The 22,814-nt window shown below is 37.2% G+C and overlaps 3 protein-coding genes and 1 pseudogene across 9 annotated transcripts; 2 read left to right on the top strand and 2 right to left on the bottom strand.

The window, feature by feature from the left end:
• Positions 1-1,774: 1,774 nt before the first annotated feature.
• On the bottom strand, positions 1,775-4,735 carry LOC120006509 (protein DETOXIFICATION 40-like). The gene is made up of 7 exons (XM_038856564.1): positions 4,377-4,735; positions 3,632-4,263; positions 3,092-3,148; positions 2,763-3,001; positions 2,449-2,567; positions 2,016-2,102; positions 1,775-1,919 (listed from the first exon to the last, which is right to left on the bottom strand). Exons 1-7 carry the CDS (start codon positions 4,689-4,691, stop codon positions 1,854-1,856), a joined length of 1,515 nt encoding a protein of 504 aa, XP_038712492.1. The 5' UTR covers positions 4,692-4,735; the 3' UTR covers positions 1,775-1,853.
• Positions 4,736-7,658: 2,923 nt separating this feature from the next.
• Positions 7,659-12,861, bottom strand: LOC120006664 (uncharacterized GPI-anchored protein At1g61900-like). 4 transcript variants are annotated; one of them, XM_038856791.1, is made up of 8 exons: positions 12,538-12,861; positions 11,054-11,176; positions 10,348-10,953; positions 9,426-9,671; positions 9,197-9,205; positions 8,781-8,924; positions 8,468-8,512; positions 7,659-7,993 (listed from the first exon to the last, which is right to left on the bottom strand). In XM_038856791.1, exons 1-8 carry the CDS (start codon positions 12,569-12,571, stop codon positions 7,962-7,964), a joined length of 1,239 nt encoding a protein of 412 aa, XP_038712719.1. In that variant the 5' UTR covers positions 12,572-12,861; the 3' UTR covers positions 7,659-7,961. The 4 variants fall into 4 exon arrangements, with proteins under 4 accessions (XP_038712719.1, XP_038712717.1, XP_038712718.1 ...); XM_038856789.1 differs by having other exon boundaries at positions 7,659-8,155; positions 12,538-12,858; XM_038856790.1 differs by having other exon boundaries at positions 7,659-8,155; positions 11,054-11,164; positions 12,538-12,857.
• A 332-nt stretch (positions 12,862-13,193) lies between these two features.
• LOC120006605 lies at positions 13,194-14,655 on the top strand (annotated as a pseudogene).
• A 410-nt stretch (positions 14,656-15,065) lies between these two features.
• Positions 15,066-21,310, top strand: LOC120006665. Of its 4 annotated transcripts, XR_005470061.1 has the most exons (5): positions 15,066-15,396; positions 15,966-16,070; positions 16,614-18,240; positions 19,503-19,701; positions 21,033-21,310. XR_005470061.1 is itself a non-coding variant. In XM_038856793.1 (3 exons), exons 1-3 carry the CDS (start codon positions 15,139-15,141, stop codon positions 17,664-17,666), a joined length of 1,416 nt encoding a protein of 471 aa, XP_038712721.1. In that variant the 5' UTR covers positions 15,066-15,138; the 3' UTR covers positions 17,667-18,397. The 4 variants fall into 4 exon arrangements, 2 of the variants coding, with proteins under 2 accessions (XP_038712721.1, XP_038712722.1); XR_005470060.1 differs by lacking the exon at positions 21,033-21,310 and having other exon boundaries at positions 19,503-19,882; XM_038856793.1 differs by lacking the exons at positions 19,503-19,701; positions 21,033-21,310 and having other exon boundaries at positions 16,614-18,397.
• The last annotated feature ends 1,504 nt before the right edge of the window (positions 21,311-22,814 follow it).

Here is a 22,814-nt window from a genome sequence, read left to right as displayed (position 1 = left end):
ATCACAAGCTGGTGTCCCTGTGTGTCGGTGGCAGTTTTTAATTAACTGGGGGGCATGCATGGTCTTGGTGGCAGTGTAATAATTTTTCTCCATAAATAAATACGTACAATACAACTAGTACGTATAGTATAAATTAATGAAATTAAACCATACATATTTTAATTCCCGCAGAGGACGGAGTAAGTTATAGACAAACAAGTACACTGTACATAGTATCCATGAAATGAAGTACGAACACAAACACAAACACAAATATTGTTTGCATATGTATGTATGTATATGTCCTTTCCCAGAATCTCATTATGTCATGTAATAAAAAAAAAAAAAGAGTCCATTATGTCAGGACGACAAAACACAGTGATGGCATAAACAGTGTTTGGACTTGGTTTCTTAATTGACCAAACAAGCTTTTTTTATTTATTTATTGCTATTGATTATTTCACTTCCAACAAATAATTGAGTTAGGTTTTGTGAACTATTGGATGTCATTTTTGAATCACATAAAGTGATGATGATTTTGAAGCTTGGAGGAGCTCCAAGTTTTAGTTACAATTCCCTCTCAAAAATCATGTTAAATGAATCATAATTTTTTTTAACTGACATATTAGAGTTTTGAAGTTAAGAATTCATGTTTATGGTTTAGAGTTTAGGGAACCACTTAAGAAAAAAATTGTTGCTTAAGACGGTTAAGTTAATTAAATGTTTGAACCTCTTAGCACATTTGCATGGGAGGTCGTGAGTTGTAACATCCACTCCGACACGATTTGACGTTATTTATGCACTAGCATTCGGGCCAAAACTTAATTGGCCCGTGTGGCTTATGGGTATTATCATTATGGTGGAGTCCGATGAGCTGGGCTTTCAGTGGGTTCCCTCTTCATCAAAAAAAAGTTTAGGGAATTACTTGGGTGGTAGCCTAGTAGTGATTCTCTTTGGGACCAAACCGTATGGACTTGAGAGGTTCTATGATCGATTCTCAATATGAGCAATATATTTGTGGTCACGTATTGAATTTTAGCCTAACTTATCCTGTTGTCATGTGGAAAACTTTTGTGAGTGCGAGTCTGATGGCCCAAGTTTATGCCTATATTGGATGTCCAAAGAGCAAGTTTGTATAGTGTCGTTCTCAGTTTTAAAAAAAGTTTACGGTTTAAGTTTTAGTGTATGAGGGTTTAGTGTGTTTTAATTTAATTTAATTTTTTTTCAAAATCTATATTATTCTAATATTATGAACATCAAAATATTCAATAACATATTTTAATTCATGATTTAATATATATATTTTTGGTGAAGAATTAATTGCTGTTACAATCGTAAAAAATAATTGGAGCCCCTAGTGGTTCGCAATCATTTCATCATTTCTAATGGTTTATATCCAATTTGTTTATGAATATATATATATATATATATATATATATGTATATATATATATATATATATATGTATGTATGTGTATATATGTATGTATGTATGTATGTATGTATGATTTTCAGATTTAGGATCATTCGGTTGTGAATTATCTATGTGGAATCAATGTGAGAAATGATCATTCTCAGTCGATAAACAAAGACGAAGTTAGTGGTGAGGGCCCCTGACAAAACTTTATTAGTGGGCCATACGACGGGACCCGGCCCACCACAGCCCAAAGTGAAACTGTGAAAGCGAACTTTCTTCAGATTTCCATTGAGAGTGACACAAACTACTATTACACTTTAATTGGAGAGTATTTATTCATAGTCACTAATGACAATCATTAAATAAAAAAGATAACTAATTAATGACAATCATGGTGAATGATTCTCTTTGAATGCATCACGACAAGAGACTTAATTAAAAGTAAACCATTTATATTATTAGTCAAGCAAAAGAGGCTCCTTCTTGTCATCCCAAGCTTCCAATCTGCTCTTTGCATTCTCCACCTAAACACAACAATTCCGTGCTAATTACTACAAAAGTTCAATGGGAGTCTCTAAATAGTGATTATTGTTATTATTATCAATGTTGAACTAATTTACCTCTTTGTCCCAGTCTGCACGGTAAGTAACCCACAGTAAAATTAGGGTCTGCAAGAATGTACCTCCTAACATCCCCGACCATATTCCCTACACACACAAAAACAAAAAGGTAATCATGATTAGTAGATGGTAAAAGGTAGAAGAAAAAACGTGAGAGATGTTTTATCCCAAACTACTCAAGGTATTGTGGGTCTAAGGTCCCCGTGATTTTATTATTCAAAAGACTCTTCAAGTATTAAAAAAATGGTAATACTACTTCGATAATTAATATATTAAAAAAAAACCGATGCGATGTCCCTGAACCCCCGCTTAATTTTGTCAACCCTGATATAAAATCCTATATCCATCTCTGGTGACCCCTCTCATATTATATTTTGGCTTCGCCCTACTGCTATCAATGCTATCAAACTGACGTGGGAAATTTAACAATTACCTTTGCTCCTAAGTGAAATGTAAAGCCAAGAAGGGCACCCACTGGAACACCAACAAAGTAGTAGCATCCAACGTTCACATACGCCACAAATGCTTGCCATCCACACCCGACAGCCACCCCTGCAACATTAAACTCAAAAAAAATATCAACTTAATCTTCAATCTAGGCAAGATAAGGACATTAATTTTCATTGATAACTGCACTGTATGTGCAGAATTGTCAGCAAATTATATTTTTTTTAAGACATAGTAAATTGAATAAGGTTCATTTTAATAAAGAAAAAACTATATATTTTATTTATTATAATTATGTACCTGAAAGAACGGGTTGGACGCCGTTGAGAATGAGCGTTAATGCGAGGAAGGGAGCGAGGTCGGCGACGGCGTTGGAGACGGTTTCCCCTTCTGTGAAGACGTAGCTGATATCATAGCGGAAGACGAGGACAGCGATGGCAGCTATTACGGCGAGGATAAGGGACGACAGCGTCACCACCACAACTGACAATGAAGCCGATTTTGGATGTCCTGCTCCAAGTTCATTGCTCACTCTCACACTGTCATTAATTACCCATAACAGTATTTAATTCGTGTACCAATTTCCAATATCTAGCCATCAATTTTAAGTTAATTATTAATGGACTGACCTTGCAGCTGCATTAAATCCAACTGAAATCATGTACACCCATCCCTGTATCGTTACACTGCAACCACACACTTATACAATCATTCACACAATAATATAGACTATTTTTATACTAAAAATCTTTCATCATTCTTGTTAAAAATCATAGCTCCTATTCACATCAAAGTTATTGTCGGCGTTGAGTTATCCAATTTTCGTGAATATATCAGGTCCGCAAGACTTTATTCATTTTGGATCGTCTCACTTAAATGGTACTTGAGTCTAAGAAAAAACTTGTTAGTGTGGTAGCTAGATGCATGGGCTACCGCACGATTTGGGTTTACTAAAGCAATGTGATATTTTGTAATAATTTTGGCATAACTCAATCGAGTGGTTTATGAATAAAACTTAATTATTCTCATATTGAATAAGAATTTACTAAGTCTAAGTACCAATGGTATCCGTCCATGGCCCAGAGAAATTTAAACAACTACACACCTTTCATCACATTATGTGTCAGATTTAATTGTACTAAGACCAAAAAGAATAAATTTTGACTTACCAAATCGATAGAGAATCCAACGCAATCTCAGCATTGGGAAGAAGACCAGCAATCAAGACTAGTATCTGAACGTACCAAGTCTCTAAGCAAAGCATCACAGCCGAAGCAGCTGACAATTTGAAGAAACTCCCCAACCCACTGAAAGCATCCACACTAAATCCTTTCCATGTGTGCTTACATCTTGGACTAACCAAAATGTACACAAACTGCGCCACAACTATGAACCACCAAGAAAGACTAAGCACAAGGGCTGCACCAAATAGACCCCAGCCCCATACAAACACAGCCAGCCACGAAAACACCAGGTGAAAAACAAGCGCCGCCAACGATATATATGCACTCGGGTTTACTATGCTCTGCGATTGCAAGAACTTTTGTATGGGGAAATTAGTCGCGTAAGCGAAAATTTGAGGGATTAATCCGTAGACAAATAGTGCAGCTGCGGATGAGATTTCTGTGGATTCTCCTAGTAATATCAAAATTGGCTTCGAAAACACGTAAATTAGTGTCAAGGGAAGTGCCGTTAATATTAGAAGAATCGTTGATCGTTGAAGATATAAGCCAAGCATGTCGTATTTCTTCGCACCATATGCTTGTCCACATAACGTCTCCACTGCACTTCCCATACCAAGCTACACACAGAAACAGGACAACACGTTGTAAACCAGTTATAACAGGAATTCTAGCCGCTGGTATACAAAAAGATGTGAGTGAGAGTTGGATTGTGTGTAATTTATTGACGTACCATGACGCCATAAGCGAAGACTTGGATGCCGGTGTTGCCAAGAGAGACAGCAGCAAGCTCAAGATTGCCAAGATGACCACAGAAGATCTGGGTGGACATTGAAACGACGTTGTTTAGCAAGTAAACAATAATAGCAGGAGCAGCGAGCTTAAAGAGCAAAATAAGCTCAATCCATGTGGCAGCCTTGAGCCGCCGATACAAGGTTAATTTTGGATCGTTGAGTATCCATTCAAGCTCGTCGCTCACTGGCTCGCCTTGTGATGATCGGAAGCTGCGGATCATAGCTTGATCGATCACATTTGGTTGAGACCCCATAACCAACCACTTCTTCTTCTTAGTCCCTTGTGTTTGTGTGTGTGGTTGAGAGAGTGAGAGGGTACAACTTGTTCAATAGTTCTATGCCTATTTATATGGAAAACGAAAATAATAAAAACAAATCTCAACAGTCGGTATTCTACTAATCTCGATTGTAGAGTTATATGCACATGATTCAAATGAATTTGTGAAGCATTCCACATAAATCAAATTATACACATAAAATTTTATACATACAATTCAACAGTCGAGATAAATATAATACTAACTGTTAGGATCCCTATCGGGAAAAAACGAAATACTACAACTTTGTTTTGTTGAACAAATTTTGATTATATTTTGAAAATTTGCATTGGTCTTGCTGTTTCAGTCTGGGTCAACGTTGTTGAAAACGTTATGGGGAGCAATAACAAATCAGGTGACCTCATTTGACGTTGTTTACCGAAAAAGAATAATAAGGCGTTTTAATGGCAACCAGCCAACCACGCACCATTTAATTGATTGATGTCGTCCAAGGCTATTGGTTCGAATGGATTTTTTTTTTCAATAACTGAGAAGGCTCAATTCAATGACCACTTTGTGACCTCCAGAGTCACTTTTGAATTGGGATTTAACTATCACAATTTGCATCACGACCGAAAAATGCATTAGGCCGAACAAAAATGTGTGCGGATAAGAGAGTTGAAGCGTCACAAAAGTGGGCTCGAAAGCCCATACAACTAGAAAACCTTAATCCTCTCCGGTCGAGAGATAAGAGCATATTCAATGGGACACTCGAAACTTATTTTTCAACTGTTGAAAGTGAATTTTATAAAAAATTTAGGGTTTTTGAGCTCTACAATGAATGAAAATGAATATTTGAAAACACATGAGATAATACTTTCTTGATAATGACACTTGAAATATGGAGTATGTATATAGTTGATGAATAGTGAAGAGAGATGTGATGAAAAAGAAGAGCGAGAAAATGAGTATGAAATGTTGATGAATAGTGTATATTGTAAAACCCACTCATCCAATTAAATTATGTCACCCAAGAAAGAGAAAAAGAGAGAATAATTTTGGAGTGCTTGATATTTGTTTTAACATTGGAGTTGCTCTAACCAGCCATACAATGAAAAAAACGTGTTTTTTATTTTTAGAAAAGTTGGTGAGTGAAACATGTTTTGTTTTCTTCCGTCTTTTTTCCTTGACGCCTTTAATAGCACAAGTGTCTTCTATTTCTTTTTTATATATAAATAAAATAATTGCCCTTATTGTTTCCCTAAAATTGTCAGAACAATTATTGTTTGGATGCCAATTATTACAATGTCACAGGGTCGATCAGCATTAAATACTTGCACATTATCATTTTAAGAATCGGGGTTGAATATGTCAAATTTATACTCCATATATTTATTTATTTATCTATTTATTAGTATTGAAAAAAATCTCACATTAATAAAATAAAGATATAATCGACATATTATAAACACATGATTTTCTTAACTTATTAAGACGCATTTTACTAAATTAAAAATAAAATTTGGAGTTATAACATGTCGACTAGATCAATTTTTTTTTTCTCAATTAGAAATCCACTTAGAAGTACGTCCATTATGAGATTCGCTCTTGCATGATAAATTTTGGTAACGAGATCAATCTCTACATCACTTACTTCAACCAACTTAGGTCATCCACAGCAGATACTCTTAACAGCTTCTCTAAATTAACAATAAAAGTACACTTTTTACATATTTACAGTTTCTCTAAACAGTATCACCACGCAGCAAATACTCTAAATCATACACTAAATTATTTAAATATTCATTTCTACAATCAATTTTTATTTATTTAAACTCAATTTATTTTACAATTATCATAACTTGCAATACTACCATATTTAAATAATGAATTAATTAACATTAATTAGTAGAGACAAACACCCATATTGAAGGCTACATTTTTTATATATCAGACAACACTATCATATTGACATATTTTAATAAGCCTAGAAACCTGACCCATCTAATTAATAAGCCCAGAAAACCCCAAATTATTGTTTTCTATCTTCGTCTCCCTTCTATGCCGCATCCATACCCGACTCTGCCTTTGCTATTCGCCGATGACGGGAGTCGGCTGTATTTGGTCATGTTCAGGATCGAGAAACAAAAAATGAACTGATTATTTTGATTAAAATAATCATCCAAAGTGTTATAGTGAAACTGTGGTTCCACAGTTTCACTGTAGCACTCTGCAGTTTTATAGTTTCATATCCAGTAACTGCTGGATGTTACTTTTTTGTCAAAATTTTTACTGTTTACTCTAAATTTACAGGAGAGTATCACTTTGCAATATTTGCTGGGATGCTCTTATGAGTGTAATCCTCGTAGAGAACCAAACTAATCGAAGACTCTGCACCTTGTTAAAAAATCTCACATCGTAAAAGGATATATGTGTGTGTGCGCGCGGGCATAAAGACGCGACATTTACTTTCAACCAGAAGCCCACAATCTCTACATGTAAAAGCTCAATCTCAAGGTCAACTTTATTTTCACCCCACTATTTTCAAATTGCTCCCTTCCTTATTTGCTTTCGCTCTCCTTCTAGAACCGCAACTAATTTTGCTTTCCCTACTCCTCCACTCACAGAATCAATCAGCCAAGATGCACAGGGGTGGGGTGTGATAATCAAAAACAGACTATCAAAGATAAGTTGATCAAAGTTGGGGTGTAATTTAAAAATAATGGGGTTATTTGCACAGCCAATCGAAATTCTGCAAATGCGACTCAAAAGCTTCATTACTGGGCCCTCCAACTGATATTTATCATCACTTGAAGTGGCCCACATGTCCTGAGTTCGTCCTGGCCCAGGATTAGGTCAACTTCCTTCCTTTCTTATTACATAGTTATTACATGGGCTTGTTCAATTGTTCCAGTCCACAAACGGTGTAAACTTCCAATACTTCTAAGCAGGGCCCAAAGTGAATATGGAAAAGCCCATTATTAAAACGGCCCATTATTTTTGTTCATAGCAACTTAAATCACAAATATTCAACTTTGAAACTCTGTAATACATCTTCACCACAAATCTACATCATACGTATAGCTAATGCAACAATACAAGATGGCTTTTCCTTCTCAAATACATCTTTACAAAGAAAAACCTTTATTATACAGTGCACATGAATCATTTGTTAATATAATAGTAAGGAACACAAATTTGAATGTACCTCTAAAGCTGCAATCTCTCTCTCAAGAATATCGTTTCGGTAGGCATGATTTCTGGATATTAAGCACAGAACACCTCTTTAACCCCATGACCTACAGGCAGCATCTTTTTTCTATGAAGATGATTCATAGATAGCTCAGTTTCTTGCATAGATGGAAGGTCCAAGAATGTATTCAATTAAGACTATAAAAGCATGGTGATCACCACCGATGAGCTAAAGAGCAGATAATATATCAAATCTTCGTTGTAGAGACCTGCGAAATAGGAAAATGTCGAGTGAAGGAAATGCAGTCCATCACCAAATGTTCTAGTTAGTTTCATTCTACAACAAGAAAGCTAAAAATTAACTCTCCACTCTTGGCTTACCGGACTCTTTACTTTCTTCATTTATATATTATGAATGTTCAATATATATATTTAACATTAACCAAAGTTTGTTCTCTGCAAGTCTTTAATGAGGTTTGTTCCAAAAACTTTCATGTGGTCTTTCATAAATTTTAGTTAATAAAACAGGCAGATTAATATATGGTGAGGACAAACGAGTATGCAAAGCCTGATAAGCTTACCATTTTGACCAGATGCTGCCGCGGGAAGTGCAGGTATTTTGACCGCTGCAAATTCGGAAAGCAAGTGGCAATTACTAAATAAAGTTAGAAGGAAAATACAAACCTAGATAGCAGCAAGTCACTTGGAAAGCAAATGGAGAAAGAAAATGAAAACCGCTTGGAAATACAAGCATAGAGAACTTTTTTCTGATTGCTCAACGGGGATGAGGATTCAAATCCTGCTCTAAAGAGGATGGTGAGGAGATTGGCCACTTGAGCAACTGGTCATCTTAGAGCATTTAGAATTAATAAATTGTTATTAAAAAAAACATACTTTTATTGCATGATGCTGCCGCTAATTGAGATGTAGAGGGCCATGGCGCTGGAATATTGTCATTCAGATCACAAATGAAGCTGATCCCGGTAAACTGGTCCAAGGTTGCATCTGAAGGCAAACTTGGCAGAAGGCATCCAGACTCTAAATAGAAAAATCAGACACATGAATGATATTTATATTCAATCTACCAAAAAGGTAAGAGGTACACAACTCCCATGCACAAGGCTCCCGCAGTGGGTGAAGTCAGGGACATGCAATATGCACGTAGACCATACCTCTCCACATGATATGTGGAGAGGTTGTTTCTGAAATTGAACATGTGTCCTCTAAATTGCACTACCACTGTTCGCATGTCAATCTATCAGAAAGCAAAACAAAAAATGCAATATTACAATATGAAATTTCCAACTTACCTTGTTTCACTGATGAATTCAAATTTCAGCCCCAGTGTTGCAACACATTGCAAAAGACAAAGAAACAAGTATTTGGATTAGTATTAGTATTAGCAATGAATAAGTTCAAAAGAAATTCACTAGCACTTTGCTAATTGAAAAGGTAACCGAGAAAGGTAACGAAAAAGAGAGGAGCAGAAACAACAATAAGTTCGAAAACAGGGGGAAAATGTGGGAAAACAGAGCATACCTTGGAGAGAGAAATCCTTGAGACTTAAATGACAAAGGCTAAAAATGTTTCTCGTAATGTTTGACTTCTGTAACTTCATTCCTAATGTTGTAGCACAATCCAAAGCTTGCAAATTGGTTATAAGGCTCTGCTTCTGAAGGTGTGCCACATAACTCTCCATGGCACCACAGCACACTGTTGTGTTACTTATCTCATTTTTGCAGCCTTTTGCTACGTGTCTCATGTCGGGAAAAGCTAGAGGGCAAACTGAAGCAGAAAGAACAAATAACAACCAATGAGACCACCACTTGAAGGGACTGGCAAGTGGCATCACTAATAAATTTAAAAGACGGAAAATGATGATCAAGCATATACGTGCTTGCTAAGAGAAAATGAAAAGAGTAATCCACCACCAAGGATTCATGACATTAGTCCTAATGAGCATGAAAGTCTGCCATTTTCGGCTAAAAATGTCCATGAATGAATAGAAGTGATGAGCCACAAAGCTAATTCAGAAAATTATTTTTAATACAGGCCTAGCACAAAGTACAGTTCAAAACTTGGCATCTTAGTGAAGTTTTCCATTGCAAATTGGGTACCCTAGATTCAACCCGTGAAAACAAGCTCAATGCAATTCAGGAGTAAGACTGTACATTAGCCCTCCTCAGCTTCACAGTCACGTCTTGTGCATTATATTTGACTTTTAGGCCCACACAAAGGGCCATCAGAATGTCAATAGCCTAACCATGCTAAAACACAACACCATATGCTTCTGATCCCTAGATATAATATGAAATCCCCTTGTCTGTGCAACAGGCAGGGTCTCTTAAGAGCCAAAGCATCAAAACAACCCACCCACCAGAACTGGTAAGCAGTGGTTGAAAGGACCCACACAAATATCAATCTGTTATCATCGATGTTTAACTTTGAAGTTTAAACTAACCTCTATTAACATTGCAATTTGATAATCCTCTGAGAACTTCTTTGGCATTAGAAGGATTGAGTTTACTCGCCAGCCAACGAAGGACAATACTTTTACAATCATCCACCTTAGTCGAGTGCTCAGGTAACACGCGAGATCCATCCATGCTTAACAAGCGATAATCCTGCATTGCAATTTTAGTAGCTGCTTCTGATATGGCGTCCTGACAAATTTGGTCACAACATTCTTTCACCGGATCAATCTTCTTGCAGGCAGCAAGCAGCTTCAAAGTATCTACATTGTTCTCAAACTCATTAACATATTTTACCGGGCAAGAGCCTTCGGTTAGGTTTGTTGGACGAATCGAACACATCTGCCTAAGATTTTCAACCGCACCCTGACCAGCCAAGATCTGCTCAATATCAGAAATGCAATGCATGGAAAGGGTCCCATTTAAGGCAAGCATATTGGTCTCTTTACTGGATTGACCAATAAGAATAGCAAGAGTGGCCTCAAACTGTGGACAACATATAACATTAGCCAGCATTGGGGCAAATATGGACCAGCAATCAATCGCAGTTATGCTCATCAAACTTTCAGCAGAACTGAAGTTTAACACACAGAGCCCTGTTAAAGAAGAACCACACCAACCAAATGAAAAACAATAACCATATATGTCATGCCAAATTCTTCTACGAATTTAATATAGCTGGACAAGAGAATTAACCTGATAGTTTCGGGACAGTATGGTTTGTGAAAGGTGTCAATGGGGAAGGAGCAAGAAGAGGAAGAAAAGGCTCAACAGCCCCAGTTGGGGAGATATCCGGTAAGGCACCATCTGCACTTTTGTCTGTTAATACATAATCTTTAAGGTAATTCAACTGGCTGCCATAAGATTTTTGCAAACTTGCAAAGAGAGCATTGGTCATTACAGAGAACAAAATAGAAAAATCATAAAACCTTTTCTATCCAACAACATAATATGTTTATGGCACTAGTGGCCCATATGTAGAATAACATCATATGCACCACTTCACTTGGGTGCTATTTAGAGACAGCTTCGAAGAGATAAGTTCCTATTGCCATTTGCATGATAAAATATCATATTATGTTAATAAATGCAGCATAAGCAAATAAGCATCATGCATGCACTTTCATATATAATTTTACCTATATAAGGATATTAACTTAGACTAAGAAAAGAAATATGTTCAACAGAAAAGCCTCCAGATAACAATGAGGACGATACCCCCAAACTCCCACACCAACACATCCCCAAGGATCCCGACAATGAAAAAACCACTTTAGCAGCAAATGGAATGATGGAAGTTCCAGTTTAAAATATATCCTAAAAATTATTCAGAAAGTTGAAATGCTCGTTCCAAAGTCCTTGCCATATGATTCAGGCCACTGCGTTCTTCTGAAGTTGTAAACCGAAGTACAAATTAATCATATGCAGTCACTCAGAATCCTTCTTCTCTCTAGATAATTTCCTTAAAATCTACTTCAGAGGAACACAGTCCATGTTAAACAGTAATCGATACTCAGAATGGAGGCTCCAATGAATATCTCCATTGACATCAAAGATTTAACACTTTTGTTTTGGAAAAATGCAATGCAAATATCTTGTTAAGTATCTTGACTAGCAGGATTATTCATTAAACTCAAAAACCTAGCATCTTCTAATCCTTGTCGTTTAACTTCATAGGTAGGAGAGGAGAATTCTAAACAAGGAATAGCACCATCTCGAGCTCAATGCGAAAGTCAAAAGAAAGGGAAAGAAAAATAAGGAAACACATACTACTTCTGCCAATAACAATAATGATCAATATTCGATCATATTAACATTTCAGCCTTGTAGTTGATGGGTTTGCACTCCCTTAGTGCTCTTAATAAAAAAATTTCCATTCGAAAAAAATAACGATAATGTCAATATTGCAACAGACAGAATCCAATAGAAATTAGGTCAATGAGCCAAAATGAAAATAAAGAACTGGGTTCAAGGGGTTATTAACGTTATGCAACTGTACAATCCTACCAAAACCCAATCCCCAAAAGATACTATACTATACAAGTAAAATATTTACATTTAAATCCTTCCACAATGGGGTTTTCACAATTTCACAATTACCCAGCTCACACAACTCATAGATCATGCAAAAATAAGTAAAACCCCAAAAGGGAAACAGCAATTAGGTTAAGAATGCTTACATAGGAACAGCAAAAACAGGTTCAAGATACCCATTTTGAGCTTGAGCTTAAAAGGCACCCTTTTGTTCGTGCCTTCAATTAAACAACTCCCACACAGAGGCAAAAACCCTGATTACAGCTGCCAATCAAAAAAAGAGGAATGCAAAGAAGAGACTTTTTAACAAATCTCTAACTCGAATTATTCAGAATGCTTGCCATGTAACAAGAACAGAGAATAAAACGGTTGAGAGAGGAGACCATGAGTAAATGAGCTGCAAGAGATGTGAGGACTGGAGAAGCATCATCATAGCTGTCTCTCTTGAGTACAGAGAGGGGGGGAGTGGACCCCATAGACACATAAAGCTCAGTTATGAACAGCACTGGTGCATTAAAAGCCATCTATGGCCTTTTTCCCCTTAGTAGGTTCGTAGACACGTATGCATGTGGATCGGGCACTTGCCAACCTAAAGGGGCCTGGGCCGCAAAATAGAAACTATCATAGCCCAAGTTTATTAGACTGCTCCAATTGATTATCAAGACCCATACCTAATATTTGTTTCTGGGCCCTATTAATGTCTTCAGCCCATAACCTCTGGAATTCCCCTGTATTCTGCAAGGCAAGGCCACCCACCACTGCCTTTGACACTCCATTTCCAATCAATCATGATCACCACCATCATTTACCGAATTTGTCAGGAAGATACGTATTATATGTAACAGATATTTCCTGTTTTAAACCTAAGATTACGTAATATTTGGTTTCTGATTTGATTTCTCTCTAACACGGACAAGTTCTTAAAACTGTAAGAAAAAAGACACCAACTTTCACCAAAAAAACTGTAATAGTGAATGGAACTCTCAATGGCACATGGTGTTTCAACTGGGTTTGTTCTAGTATTTGTAATTGTAACTGGGTTTCTTGTGAATTTCTTATTCAAACGAAAAGGGGAAAGCAGAGGCAGAAAGCAAAGTGATGGGAGTGTTGTCGATGACAGTGTTGAAGATGAAGAGAAGGGAAAGCTTGATGATGAGTTTTGTAAAAGTGTAAAGAAGTACAATTGGGATGAGATAGTGAGGCTCACCATGAATTTCTCTAGAGTGATTGGTTCTGGAGGATTCAGTACTGTCTATTTGGCTGATTTAATCAGTTCTGGTTCCACTCTTGGGGTAGTCAAGATCTTAATCAACGACCATCTCAAGCGGGTATTCAAGCAGGAGTTAGAAATCTTGCTCAACCTTCGCCATGATAACGACCAAGGTATGCGAAAATCTTAATTCTCTGTTTTTAGTTCTTGTAATATGGTCTAAAGATCCAATCTTCAATTCAATTGATCAGATGAAGAAGGTGCATTAGTCTTTGAGTATGTCCCCAATGGAACCTTGCAGAGACCTTGCAGGAGAAGCTTCATGGAAGCGATTCCGATTCGACTTGCAATGTCATATTGTTTTGGAGAAGACGCATGACCATAGCCTTCCAGCTTGGACAGGCAATTGAGTACCTTCACGAGAAATGCAATCTCCAAATCGTTCATGGGGACATCAAGGCTTCAAACATACTACTCGACGAAAACCTCAATTGCAAGCTCTGCGATTTCGGGTCTGCAAAGATGGGTTTCTCTTCCACGGTGATGCCGACCAAGAAACCGATGATGGGTTCACCAGGTTACACCGACCGTCACTACATCACAACAGGAATTGCATCCAAGAAGAACGATATCTACAGCTACGGAGTCATAATTTTGGAGCTTGCGACAGGGATGCAGGCGTTCTGTTCGACGAAATGCCAGCGCTTGACCTCAATTGCGGGGCCTATGTTGAAGGATATTGAGCACTGTGAAGCGCACAAGTTGAAGGAAATGGTGGATCCACTACTGGGTGGTGAGTTTGACATGGAAGAAGCGAGGGCTATGCTTTCAATCTCTTGTCGTTGCCTTGGCGAATCTCCATCTCTCAGACCTTCAGCCACCCAAATCTTGCTTGATATAGAGAACAGTGTGTCTTCCATTTCCTTCGTCTTCTCACATGGCAACACACCTTCTGTTACGAGTGCCAATACATAGTGAATACCAAACGATAAGATGTGAGAGCTTATGTAAAGCATAGTTTTCATGAATAAAAATATCCGAAAAGCATTAACAATTTCTGATTATAATAGTTTATAAAAAAATAATCTGACTATAATACTTTCATAACTACAAATTAATTAATGGGTTTACAATTTTTCTTCGTTTTGTTTTAATATAATGTAATTTTGATCACAGAAGATATGACCCATATCAACTCGATTACCAAATTTTCAAAAGTTTCAATTTGGGAATTGAAATTCGAAAATTGAAAATTATTGGAATTTATATCTGTTCAGACAGTAAACTTGCTAATATGATATAAAAAAATTAAATTAGAAATCCATCTGAACAGTGAAAAATCTACATTTTTGTATTGGTAAAAATTTTGTAAAAACTTTATATAATAAAAAATTGTAGAAAATTATTGTTCTTGGAGCGACACGTAAGCACATATAAGACACCAGCTCGGACCTCACTCTCTTTTCTGTCTCTGATTCTGCCTACATACGTTACCACTTTACATGGCATCCTCCATTACTGCACCTTCTCTGTCCAAATGAGATTCTCTCGCGCTGGGCCCCACCAATTCGCGGAAACTCCTCACCGTCCACGGAGAGGCTATTCACGACGGAAATCTTCTGTCCCGGAGACTCCTCTCGTTCGCTGGAAATTCGATGTGCACGATAGACACAAACAGGTCGTACGAGGGAGATGTGGAGGTGGCGAGGTATCAGCTCGAAAGCTCGCGGCGCGGTTTTGGCTGCTTCGGTATTCTGGTTTGAGAAGTGGATCATCTCATCTGTTCGGCTATGAGGTGAGTCGTTCTCGTGCAGTCTTTGTGGCTCTTATGATCTGTTTGGTTGCTGGGAAAAGAATGACAGTGTATATTTGACAACATTGTGTTTGTTCTGAGAGATTGGAAATGAACAAACGTCTATTTTTGCACTGTTTGGGACTCGATCAGAAGCCGGAATTACCATTCATAACTAAAATTTGATTGAACTGTTTGAATAAATGGAGATATGCATTTAGGAAAATTCTGATTTTTTTTGCCTCTCTCATATTCTCTTCAACTCAACAAGGTGAAATGAAAGTTGAACCAATTTACATCTAGGATTATCCCCTAAATTCTGCTTGCCCATCCTACTTTTATGAGTCTACCATGCCAATGATCAAGTTTGAGAGGAAAAGAAAGAAGAGTTTTTGAGTCGAATGTCGGTCATCCTTTAAGGTTTTTATGCTGCCTTCAGTTTGTGAAGAGATGACTTTTTAAAATTGCATTTGATTAGAAGGGATTGTACGTTTCTGTATTACTTCTGTGATTTTGAAACACATGTTATGTGCTTTTTTTGGATGAATCCTATGTTATTTTATTTTCCACAGCCTGGTGTCAGGCATGTTAACACTAGCATGGAATGTGTTGCTATGAGCAAAAGTTGCAGTAGCTTTCTATTCCTCGATAGTTCAAAGTATGGGTTACTGGATAAGGTATGTCTCTCTTTTAAGCTTAATATGTATTGCATTATAACTGGTGACTCACTAACTGTAAAGAAGATTGCCATGATCAAGGAAGGAAGATCTGAGGTGTTTCAACATCTTCATGGCATAGATGTGGTTAGATAGTGAGAAAAACATTAGATGTTTACTTTAGTAGAATTACTGTTACTGAGATGACTGTAAGAGGCTGCCTATAGGATTCATCTGACTACAGCTAGATTATGGCAGAGAGGAAATACTATACTTGTGCTCCTCTGTTCTGGAGGGAATGTATGTTGATAGTGCTTTCTGAGGTTAATTAGTAGTGCTTGACCTGTTCTTCAATTAATTAACTCTTTATGAAACGTCTTAGTAACCTAAAAGCCTTTTTGTCTTCATATACTATGTTGCTCCAGTGATGAAATAACAGCATTATCTTACCGTCCTTCAACTGATGACCACCTTAGAATCAATTAGTAATAGAGAGCTGGCATTTGTGATTGTGAGAACTAAGTTTTCCATAAATAACGTTGCCTACTTTTTAATTTTCTCCAGAGTGAGTCTTCTTTGCCATATGCCAAGTCTACGATGGAGGGATCAACAAAGTGGGACCCTGGGTGCTCAAGAATCTCAAATGACATCCTCAGCTTCTACAGCCTCCGGAAGCTTGTTGAAGAACAAGCTAGCAATTCGTCTGTTATTTATGCTGTGCAAGCAAAATTACTGCAGGCTCATCTATGCATTCGCAAACTTGAAGCTGAGAGGCAATCCTCTAACAAGAAAGTCCAACGGTTACTCAAGAAGCTTGGAGAGGAAAGAAGCTCATTTCAGAAAGAAGAGCGCCTGAAGATACATGCAGTTGTTGATGATTTAAAGCATGAGCTTAGGAAGGAAAGGAAAAAATGTCAAAGAATGGGATTTCTTAATTCTCAGTTGGTCAATGAACTGGCCAACATCAAGTTAACTGCAAAGCAATTCATCCTAAACTATGAGGAAGAAAAAGAGGCTAGAGAGCTAATGGAGGAAGTGTGTAATGAGCTAGCTAAGAAAATTGGAGAGGATAACGCTGAAGTTGAGGCACTGAAGTTGGAATCATTGAGAATCTGCGAAGAAGTGGAGGAAGAGAGCAATATGTTGCAACTGGCTGAGGTCTGGAGAGAAGAACGTGTCCAGATGAAGCTGATTGATGCAAAATTGTCTCTTGAACATAAATATTCGCAGATGAACAAGCTGATAACAGACCTTGAAACCTTCCTAAGGTCAGGAAGTGCAAGGCTTAATTCAACGGAGTTAAGGAGAGGTGAATTGATTTTAGAGGCGGCTAAATCAATGAATATTCAAGACATCAAGGAACTTCGATACATGCCCCCAAAACCAGGTGATTTATATTCAGTTATGAAAGAACTCCATCAAGTTGAAGCTAGTAAGACGGAAGTTAGACCATGTCTTTACAACATTCCTCCTAGTAACGTTCCTGGCATCCTCTCAAATGATTTTATTAATCATAACAGTACCCCGACTAATGCTACCAGGAGTGAAAAATCTTCGAGTAGTTTGGAGGAACAGGGTTCAAGTTCCTCCCTTGAAAGTGAACCCTCTGTCAACTAGATTAGCCATGCCAAAGGTTCAATGAGGAGTAGCGCAGAATGTAAACAAAATGCAGCTACTGAATTTGCAGATACACAACCAAGTGAGGTCTTCTCAGCATCAGCAGAACAGTTGAAGCAGAAGGCTAGCATATCAAAGCTTCTAAGATTGTGTCCAAGTAATGGCAAGTTTTATGATACAACGATATCAGAAGACAGTTAGCGAAGCTTTTCAAATGGGACAATTACTACTCTGGGGACTGGGGAGAGTCTCTTCAAATAGAAGGTTGTCTTTCCAAAGCCATTATAGGATTTGCTAAGAGGTCACAAGGAGTCCAAAAGAATAATATGAAGGCTAAGCTTTTGGAAGCCAGGGTAGAAAGCCAGAAGCTCGATCGCGGAATTGCTCTTAGACGCTAGATGAACTATACCTCCCTCAATTGTTGTGGCAGAGTTATTGGTGATAGAGCATGGTTGATGGCCGAAAGCCATCTTGAAGGCTGTGTCTCTAGAGGAAACCTTTTAAGATCTAAAGAGCTGCAGATCCCCTGATATCAAGTCCTCTTGGAGGCTGCTTCTTAGTTGTAACTTGATCAGTAAGAGATTCCTCCCATCACTTTCCAAGTTCCTTTTACTATTAGTTGAATGTACTTGTTTATGGGAGTATACTATCTTCATCCTGTGCCAGTGATGAACAAATTACACTGTAATTGATAAATAGATTGTTATCTAATGGGAAAACATCTTGCTCTAGTATTGCTCCTTTTCTTATTTGATGTAGGTTGGGCTAGGCTACTTGGGCCAATGTAAGTTGGGCCATGAACTGATAGGATATTGAGGTTTGTTGGGTCTGTTGAGCCCAAAATACTGAATTAGATCTATACATTTGGGTTCCATGAATATCATAAGTAGGTCTAGATTCCATGACTGTTTAGACATAGGCATCACAGGCAATGACAGCAAGAACTTAAGCTATTTTAGAGTAGGTTTGAATCTTCATTCACTACTCACCACTGTTGGTTGGTCAAGGTTATCAAAGGTTCATCTGGCTTTAATTTTAAAGACAAAAGACTTCATTTTGATCCACGTAAGTACACATGTATCTTCTATTACAATGGACAGATTAAAGATGGAAGAAAAGGGAAAAATGCTCAGAGAGCTACTTGACAGTGCTAACAGCTGGCCTTTAGTATCAAGATAGTGAAATGCACAAATAGACTTAAAGCTATTGACCATCAAATGTATCAAATAAAGCAACTAGAAAACAATGGTATTGGAAGAGAGCTTAAAAGAAAAGCATAATCAGGGTCCCTGCTTTAAAGGTACTGTGAAGAACATGATTAGGTTGCCTGCTAATTCATGCCCCATTGATCTATAATTTTTTAGCTTCATGGGACCTTATTATGATGTATTAGTTTCAATAATAATTAATAAGATGCCAAACAAATCAAGCTCTTTTCTACTAGATTAAACCTAACCCCATCTCATCAATGAATGGACTTTCTACACAAATCTCACCACAGGAAGAATCACTAGTGGGAGGAGCACCTCCACCACTCTTTCTCCTTTTACTTTAGAAGTGATGATAGGAGAGGCAGCTGTTGATGGAAACCTTCACTTCAGAAGCAGCAACAGAGTCTATTACTTGTCACAGTCACTGCATAACTGAAACCAAGAGTAGCAGTTAGAGATCAAATAACCAACACTAGTTGTCTTAAAATGAACTTACATCTGTAATTCCAAAAGTTACCATTAATGAAAAGGTGGAGGTTCTTGTTTAAGCATTGCCTAAATAGTTTCTTAAATATCATTCTGTAACTGTCAAGACACTGAAGTAAATTGTGAATGATCATTGCAGGTTTCAGGCTCAAAACAGTGACTGATTGTTAAGTGTTATGGAGGCATGGGGTCTTGAGATATTAGTGGTGAGCAGAATAATGAAAAGATGCCAACCAAATCAATCACTCACCCATTTTAGCCAAACAAGCCACACTCTTCAAGATCAGAAAAAGAAGAAATTGACCTGCCTCAAGTGCTGCAACCACAAGTTCAGATAGGTACATATCATCTCCTTCATATCATATGCAATGCAAGTGGGGACTTCACTTTAACTGCTAATCTCATGTAAAAGATAAATGTTCTGTCAACTGTTATCTGCAACTGGAAAAAAAACTATAAAAAAGCCAACACAGTTAGTAGCAATAATTACACCACCACTGTCTTGTGCATGATTTTGAAAGTGACTGTATACCAATCCTCACAGAAATCCCCTCTCAAGTCATGATTTTTTACTCTAATTATAGAAACGTCTTGACAAACTTGACAGTTGATGCAGATATAGCTAGCATTAGTGTTTTTTTTTTGTTGTGGGGCAACCTTTTGGAGACTGAAAGGCAAGATTCTTTGTTTAATTATTGATCATTTTTAATTGTTTGAGATTGATTGATCTATTACAGTAGAAAATATTTTAAGAATAAACAGAACAATCAGGAATCTTGAGAAAATATTTGAAGTTAATAAAGAAAATGAAGTCTGGGATCCATTTCATCATGAACGCATAGAATATACACTGCAAGGACTGTTTGATTGCACTAATATCAATTAACTTTGTGTTAGGTAAGTTTTTTTCTTGAATATTTATGACAATAATATTGTAATGTTCATATGATGACACAATCAGAACTAGAAATAAGTTTAATTTGTTACCAAATCATATCCTCTCTTGGACATATATGTACAGAAGAGAGAGATCATAAAGTGAAAATGTTGCAAGGGAGAGATGATCAGATGGGGTTGGCTGGACCAGCTTGAAAGGAACAATGCATACCAAATAGGGATTGATAACTATTATTGCTTCTTAACCTATATCCTACCATCTGATCTGAGACTGACACCATTTTCAACTTATTAACAGATTTGCAAAGGTTCATTTCTTTAGTGGGTTCCCCCCTCCTTTGTTAACATTTTGATTGTGACCTATGAATTTTAGCTTCTGTAATAAAGTTAAATTCCCATGTTTATGTGCATGGACAGTAAGAAAAGAAGAAGAAAAGAAGCCATGCGGATCTACTGTCTACTGTTGAGTGGACCCTAATCTGCTGCATTATGATACTGTGATCTGATGAAAGAATCTTACTTCATGGGCAAGAATATTTATAGTACAAGAAAAAACCCATTTATGTACTAATCACAACTTGTGATTCCACCATAATAAAGCAGTCTGTACTGTAGTTTCCCCTGGGATCCACCCTAGTTAGCTATATTAGTACAATCATTGCAAAAGGTTTTTGATTCAGTGGATCTGATTGAATCTATATACTAAAATATAGCCACCAAAAAAGTTCCAGGAGTCATCCACATCCTCTAAGAATAATTCTCTGATACACAGCTTAATCAGTGGTGATGAGAGATGATCACATGCAAGCTTGTTTTGTTGAGAGAGGTTATATGGGGAATTGGGGAGTTTGAGTAAGCAGCTGAGATTCTGATTCTGCAGCAAGAAAATGAGGCACAAAGATCTTGTCTTTTTGGCAAAAACCCAAAAGCTGTGGAACTCCACACATGCTGAGTGCCAGGTACTGTCATGACTCTGGTAGTTCTTCTCAGGGTTGTCATGTTTTTGCTTTTGACACACTCTCTAAATTCCAAACTCTTACTCACCATTGGTTCAATAAAATATCAAAGTTTGCATTGCATCTCCTATATTATTATTGTATATATTAATCTTCTTTTTTCCATATTTATATGCGACATGTATTAAATAACCTTTGTCAAGACTTATAATCGATCCCACGTCGAATTGGCGTCACCCAACCGAATGACAGCGAAACAATTCTCACATACAAGCTAGTTGAGCATAGGATACTGATTACTAAATAGAGCGATAGGTCCAATACCAGTGACCTATAGAGTTGGGTCAGGGTCCACAAGACCACAACTGGCAAACCCAACAAATGTATATGGGTCCATTACAAGTCCGGTCACTGCATGAACTGGACCTACACCAATCTTTTGTTATAAAGCCATCATCGTTAGGGGTAAATAATTGATTCTTTAAACAATATTTAATCTATCAATTTATAATTAATCGAGGCTTATAAACAACTCTCGCGCACAAAAGAATATATACTATATTTTTCAAAGGGACACTGGGGGTACTGTCATGTCATGTGAATGAGACATTAAATCTTGAATGTGTACTTAGTTATTCTTAAACAAGAATATAAGAGCATCCACAGTGATGCACCAAATATCCAGCACTTCAAAATCATTCTCTCTCTTCTCATCTATCCTACGTGGCACAATTTAATTGGATGAGTGAATCCCACAATATACATTATTCATCAACACTCCATACATTCCAACACTTCATACTCACTTTCTCTATTTTCTCTCTCTTTCTTTTTATCATCTCTCTCTTCTTTTTCATATCTCTCTCTTCTTTTCATCTTCTCTTTCTTCCTTTTTATCATCTCTCTCTTCCTTTTCATCACCTCTCTCTTCACTATTGATCACCTCTCTCTTCACTATTCATCAACTATATACATACTCCAACTCTCAAGTATCATTTTTACACAACTAAATTTTCAAGTGTAATTTTTCACCCATTGTGTGTATGTAGCACTATATTTATCAAAAAAGTAACATTTCAAGTACTTGAAATACACTCCATTATACCCATTGTGAACATCTAGCACTTAACTTATCAAGAAAGTATCATCTCAAGTACTTCAAATTCTTCCCATTGTGGATGCTCTAAATAAACTTACTGTTAACTTTGTCAAACTTCTAAAGTACAAAAATCTTGCTCTGGAACACGAGGTGGTGGGCTTGGGCCCTATTTTGATTAGAAAGCCTTATTGACGATTGAATGAATGGTGAACGGGTAGCTTTAGTCACACCCCGATATTTTCTAAAGACACCCCGTCAATTGATTTTTTACAAGGGATGGTCAACTTAGATTGGGGTGTCTTTAAAAAAAATCGGGGTGTGACTAAAGCTACCCATGGTGAACTGATAAGGTTCCTTGTTCACTTCACAAACGACAAAACGCACAACTTGTAGGGCCCACCAAATATTGGGCCCCACAGCCCAATTTTATTCTGGACCATCCAATGTGCCAAAAGCATCACTCTTCCACCACAACCACAAGTGGGAGGGGGGCGATTAT

Source organism: Tripterygium wilfordii, chromosome 9, assembly GCF_013401445.1.
Source record: "Tripterygium wilfordii isolate XIE 37 chromosome 9, ASM1340144v1, whole genome shotgun sequence".
Taxonomy (NCBI): Eukaryota; Viridiplantae; Streptophyta; class Magnoliopsida; order Celastrales; family Celastraceae; genus Tripterygium; species Tripterygium wilfordii.
Note: the sequence above shows the minus strand (reverse complement) of the source record. Positions and strands in the feature narration are given on the sequence as shown.